We start from the raw sequence: 6,684 nt of genomic DNA on the forward strand, positions 1-6,684 counted from the left end.
CCATGAATCCTTCTTCCTCCTCAATCTTCCCTACTCAAAGGCCGCAATTTTTTTCAATGGACAGTAGATTCGTTCTGCAGGTAAGGCGTTAAAAGCTTATATTTTCTTATTATTCTTGAATGATCTTTGTTTGTTCACTGAAATGACATCAATAATAAGAAGAAATCAATCCTTAAAAACAATCTTCAGAAACCCAAAAGATCCATTTTTTAACCCAATTTACAAAACCCCATACAGGGTATTGAACCAAAAACCCTTTTCGACCCATTCTTCTAAATTCCCAGAATATGAAATGCCAACAGTAACATGGGGTGTAGTCCAAGGGCGTAAGGAGAAGTTGGTGTCACGTGTAATAATCTCTGATTATTTGAAAACTATAGGAATAATCCCTCATGAATTAGAGGAGTTGGAATTACCTTCCACTGTTGAAGTTATGCGGGAACGTGTTGAGTTTTTGCAGAAAATTGGTCTCACAGTTGATGATATGAATGAATATCCTTTAATGCTTGGTTGTAGTGTGAGGAAAAACATAATTCCTGTTTTAACATACTTGGAGAAAATTGGGCTTCAAAGGTCTAAGCTTGGTGAGTTTATTAAGATTTATCCTCAATGTTTACATACTAGTGTCGTCGTGGAGCTTGTTCCGGTTATTAAATTTTTACGAGGTCTTGATGTTGAGAAACAAGATATTGGGTATGTTTTGATGAAATATCCTGAGTTGTTAGGGTTTAAACTTGAGGGAACAATGAGTACTTCAGTTGCTTACTTGGTTAGTATAGGAGTTAATCCGAGGGATGTAGGGCCGATGGTAACACAATATCCATATTTTCTTGGGATGAGAGTTGGGACGACGATTAAACCACTTGTGGATTATTTGGTTTCATTGGGTTTGCCGAAGAAAATATTGGCAAGAATGTTGGAGAAGCGAGCATATTTACTTGGTTATGATCTTGAAGAGACGGTGAAACCAAATGTAAATTGCTTACTCAGTTTTGGACTTAGGAAGGACACTTTGCCTTCTGTTATTGCACAATTTCCACAAATTCTTGGTTTACCTTTGAAAGCTAAGCTGTCGTCACAACAATATTTCTTTAACCTAAAGCTTAAGATTGATCCTGATGGTTTTGCTCGAGTCATTGAAAAGATGCCACAAATTGTCAGTCTACACCAACATGTGATAATGAAACCAGTCGAGTTCCTTGTTGGACGGGGATTTTCAATGGCTGATGTGGCAAAGATGGTTGTAAAATGTCCTCAGTTAGTTGCTTTGCAAGTTGGCCTCATGAAAAATAGTTATTACTTTTTCAAGAGCGATATGGGTCGACCAATGGAAGAGCTTTTGGACTTTCCAGACTACTTCACGTATAGCTTGGAATCAAGAATCAAACCCAGGTACCAGAGGTTGCAGAACAAGGAAATCAGATGTTCTTTGGGTTGGTTTCTCAATTGTAGTGACCAAAGATTTGAAGAGAGATTGTATGGTGATTATATAGAGCCTGAAAGTTCTGGTCCGTCATTTTGTATGGGTGGGAAGTTAGAGCTACCAGGCAATGAGATTGTATCAGAAGAGGAAGATGACAGTGAAGATGAAACACTATATAGACGCACTGTCTCTTTGTAGTGTACTTTGTAACATTCGTGAATTGGGTATAAATGGTAATATCTTTCAATATTAGTTGAATTCTTTTGCTGCTTTCTGCCTTTTTCTTCCATTACGATCAAGTGTTTTTTTGTAGTTTGACAACATTTATAACAGTCCAATGTATCAAAATGAAGATCTTCCTTGTCTTAACTTCTACCTTTTGTATTGGTGTACCTTAATATCCAGGCTTTACTCCTACTGAAGTTGCCTCTATCGAAGAAATTCTCTCAGATGTCATTTGCATAATCCTGACCTTTCCATATGTCATTAAACACAAAATTATTTATTTCCATGGAATTTGTTTCAGATTTAAAGTCAATGCAAAACAACAGTTTCTTTGGTATTTGCTTATCCTCCCGCTATGATCATTCCTGATATTGCAGAATCATATAGCTTCAGAAGCAATATCTAAGTCGAAGGAAAATCAAATATCTCATGTTTAATGATTAATATGATATATTCTTTCGCTTATCAAGATACATTCTCATGTAAATAATTTAACCAGCTAATTATTTAAAGAAAGGAATCAGTTACCACTTCTTGCTCATGAAAATATTGTACAGGTGTTATAGGCTTAAAGCACATCCTTGGTGCTAGTTCATCTATACAATTGATTTACCTTCTTAAAATAAGTCATTTAACAAATCTCAGATTAAAAAAATTGTACATTGACAATTAACAATCATCATGATTTGGGATGGGTGGGGATTAGATCCCTGTGAACCCTTCTGTTAAGATTTATGAAGCTGATGTGAGAAGCCTATGATACATCAATGTGAACTCATCCTGATAGCTCTCACCCTCTGATGATAAGCTATTTCTACTGTCCTAATTTGCAGCTCGTTCGTCCTTTAGTTTACTTTTGTTTAGAATGTGAATTGAAAGGATGAAGCACTGTTTAGTTGTTCTTTTGTTATTGACTTTGTAGGCCCTGTATTCCTGAATAAGGATAGAAAGCTTCTACAAGGTTGGGAAGTTTTGTAGTATCTTAAAATGCTCAGAGTCTTTATTAGAACTTTACTAGTGAAATTGCATGCAATTCGATTCATTCTGTGTTTTCTTCTTTTCTTGGAGTTATGTGTTCAGATGTTTTAACATAATACATCATCTCCTTGATTCCATTTTGATGCAAATTATAAGAACTTAGTGAAAGAATTGATCTTGCAGATAACTTAAACCATCATATCTCTTATCTTTCTCTAGTATATAATGCTTTATTCAGTCAGAGCAGACGTGGATCAAATGGTCCTTCTGCAGTTACGGTTTCTTACGTTTCTGTCTGGACAGTGTAACTGTGGGGGGAGGGGTGGATGTTCTACGTTAAGGAACTTTAAACCTTGTAGGAAGAAGTGTTGTCTTTAAGCTTTGGAGGATGCCATGTTATGGGCGGGATTTGATGTTCAACTGGAAGATGCCAAAAAGGAGGAGAAAATGCAGGGTATGGAATGTTGCTTCATTCACGTTAATGTGAGTTGTTTGGAGAGGAAGAAATAGGAGATCTTTGAAGGGGTAGAGATGAGTTTACTCAGTTGAGTAGTATTCTCTATCCCTGATCTGCTTTTGGTGCACCCATGTAGTTCCTTGTTGTATAGAAGATTGGGTGGCCTTTTTGCATATCTTCTTGTTGGTTCTTTACTTTTCGGTACTACCCTTTGCATACATCCAATTTTTTGTCCATGTCATTAAGGAGGCTCTTTTTTTGCGGTGTAGCAACTTATTCTTTTCTCCCTCAACTGTTGTTCGATATGTCCAGTGTCCACTGTGGGGAGCACACATTTTCTGAATTGATGTTAAGCAGGGCAAAATATATCTTTAACTGAGACTTGATGAAAGGCAGCATGAATGTTTGAGACTCAGTGAGATTGACAAGGTATGACCAGTACCTCATGGTTACAATTTTGAATCTTTTCTCTTGTCCTCCTCAATATACAGGTCATTACTGATATACATTTGACTTTTAGAAAATAAATGCTGGTTTAGTATATGATTCTTTGATTTATGAGTAGCTGGACTTTAAGTTGCAAATCTTCCTTATGATTAGCTTTATTTTCATGTTGTAAGGTCTCCTCATGCTTGGTTGCTTTACTAGATCATTGGAAAAACTAATAACATTGAAGAAGGCATACTGAAACTGAGAAAAAGTTGATCATGCTTTCCTTAATATTAAATAGGGCTTGTTATTGTTTTATATGTAATACACTATATTAAATAGGGCTTGTTACCAAACTGTATATGTAACAAATTTTTTTCTCAATAAAATGGTCATAAGTACATGTAATGTATCAATGTTGTATAATTGTGTATATATATGATGTATAATTATGTATTAGAGAGGTATATACATCCATATACACTATTTATACAATGTTTATTCATTGCAGTAGTTCAAAGCATTAAATTTAATAAAGTCCGAGGATAATATAGTAATATTACCCCTATTATTTATTCTTTCTTAAAGTTGTGCCAAGTCAATAGTGAACAATTATTGTTGGCTAGAAAGAGTACAATATTATGGATTTAAAAAATGCAAAAAAAGATAAATAGAAATGATGGCCATAACGAGGTATCAAATATAGATTTTTATAAAGGGTATTAAATTGGACAGACTGAGAAGAAACTTCCTCTGGAAAAAAGGCAAAGAGGGAGAAGGCAAGGGTTACTATTTAGTGAAATGGAACACTGTGATGCTAAGCAAAGAAAGAGGGGGACTGGGTATTAGAAATTTGAGAATCCAAAACAGGAGCCTTTTGATGAAGTGGTTGTGGAGATATACTAGTGAGGAAGGAACCCTATGGAAGGAGGTGATAGTGGCAAAGTATGGGGAATTGAACCCATGGTGTACAGAGATAGTGTCAGAACCCTATGGATGGGGAGTATGGAGGACAATCGGAGCTTTATGGAAGAAAATGTGTTTCTCAAAGTTGGAAATGGCAACAAGATCAAGTTTTGAAGAGATGGATGGATTGATCAAATTCCTTTAAGTGTCATTCCCAGATCTTTTCTCAATCTGCAACAATCCTGAAGCCAGAGTATGTGAATGCTGGACAACTCAAAGCTGGGACCTATCTTTCAGAAGGCTATTGAATGATTGGGAAGTAGATAGAGTGGCTTCTTTCCTGGGAAAATTGGGGGGAACCAATCTAGAAACAAATGCACCAGATAGAGTTATTTGGAAGCACAACAAGGATGGCAAATTCACAGCATACAAGCTGGGGTTAGAGGCTACCATCATCACTGGAAGAGTATTTGGAGAGGACTGATCCCCACCAAAGTGAAATGCTTCACTTGGTTAGTCATCAAAAGAGCCTGCTTAACTCAAGAAGTGCTGCAGAAGAAAGGAAATCAACTAGTCCCTAGGTGTTTCCTATGCAATTTGACTGGGGAAACAAACAAACACCTATTTTTACATTGCAAATTCACTACACAGATCTGGGAGATGTTCCTCAACATCACATGCTGTAGCTGGACTATGCCAGAACACACCTCTGATCTTTTTAAATGTTGGATCAGAAGGGGGGGTAGACTCAAAAGAAGTGGTGGAAGCTATTACCATCATGCATATGGTGGTCAGTGTGGAAGGAAAGAAATGGGAGATGTTTTGAAGATAGATCTAATTCCATTCACAAAGTAAAATGGAATTGTCTGGTATCTCTACTTTTTTGGTGTAAACAGCTTTGTATAGAAGATGTAGATCAAATTATAGAATTAATAGGGAGCTTGTAATTTTGGTTAGAACTGTACATTTTTGAAGGTGGCCAGCATGTCCTTAATGCTGAAGAATTCAACTTTACCAATGTTCAAAAAAAATAAAAATAAAGGGTATTAAAGACCCACACCCTAAAATTTGGGCAAAAACACCCTAAAATAGATATGTCTAACGTGAACCCAGCCGAGCCCATGAGTCCATATTGAGGTTCGGAACTCTCCTTCTTCCTCATCTTCCCTACTCAAAAGCCCCAATTTTTTCTCAAGAAAGGAAATGAACAGCAGCTTCGTTTTGCTTGAGCAAAGGTAAGGTAAGGGTGTTAAAGCTTTTATTTTTCTGGTAAGTGAATTGATTCTTGAATGATCTTTGTTTGTTCATTGAAATGACCTCAATAATAAGAAGAAATCAATCCTTAAAAACGATCTTCAGAAACCCAAAAGACCCTTTTTTTAACCCAACCCTTAAACCCTACAAAACCCCTCAAGCCTCATATAGGGTATTGAACCAAAAACTCTTTTCGACCCATTCTTCCAAATTCCCAGAATATGAAATGCCAACAGTAACATGGGGTGTAGTCCGGTATTGGTTTCACCATCCATGACCACACGTTCTCCCAAGATATAGAGAAGGAAGAGATAAATGAGGCAACTTTTAGGGATGGATTATGGACATATATATATTTCAGCCATTTTGAAGTATTTGTGTCGTGGCAATTGAACTACTTTCAAAGTAAGAAAGGGGAATAAAGAATAGAGTTCATCTCCCTGCTGTGAAAATGAAGAAAAATTTATCTTTTTCAAATTGAGGAACTTGGCCTTGTCTAAACAGAGTTCTCTGCTACTTCCAGATAGCTGACATAGAGTAGGAGTTACCTTGTTTAGTATAGAATTCTTCCTGGTTATGAAAGTCCATATCCTAAGATCTCGGATTGGTATACTATATGACAAACGTAAAGAGAAGAAAAACGACATTTGATGCTTCAATGACCTTTGAGTCTGCATGTTGGGACGATCTGCAAAATTCTACTTCAAATCCTCATGAAATTTGTCTTGCTGCTGTATGTTTTCCTTTCTTCCCTTCTGCTGACATTATTCTTCTCAGTTCTCTTCGATTAATATTTTCCTATGATGTTTGTGTGTTTTTTTCTTGCATTCTTTATTTTTCCTCTTTTTCAGATTCTTGCTTGTGATTTATGGCTCTTATTTCTTTGAGAAAACTTTAGGTAGTTGATGAGTTTTATACCTGAAAGTTTCTCTACTTTATTTTGAATCCAGCTCAGCATAAACTGGTTTCAACCATATAAAGCGAAGTGCCATTCAAAGACTAATCAGTGATC

General features: G+C 36.3%; 2 protein-coding genes across 2 annotated transcripts in view; both read left to right on the forward strand.

Annotated features, from left to right (window-relative positions):
- LOC125843780 (probable ubiquitin-like-specific protease 2B) overlaps window positions 1-6,684 on the forward strand; it is a 36,509-nt gene that overhangs the window by 28,059 nt on the left and 1,766 nt on the right. The window lies entirely within an intron of this gene.
- On the forward strand, window positions 16-1,697 carry LOC125843787 (transcription termination factor MTERF4, chloroplastic). Its single transcript, XM_049522990.1, has one exon. The coding sequence runs from the start codon at window positions 143-145 to the stop codon at window positions 1,619-1,621; it is 1,479 nt and encodes a 492-aa protein (XP_049378947.1). The 5' UTR covers window positions 16-142; the 3' UTR covers window positions 1,622-1,697.

This window comes from Solanum stenotomum, chromosome 11 (assembly GCF_019186545.1).
Source record: "Solanum stenotomum isolate F172 chromosome 11, ASM1918654v1, whole genome shotgun sequence".
Classification (NCBI taxonomy): domain Eukaryota; kingdom Viridiplantae; phylum Streptophyta; class Magnoliopsida; order Solanales; family Solanaceae; genus Solanum; species Solanum stenotomum.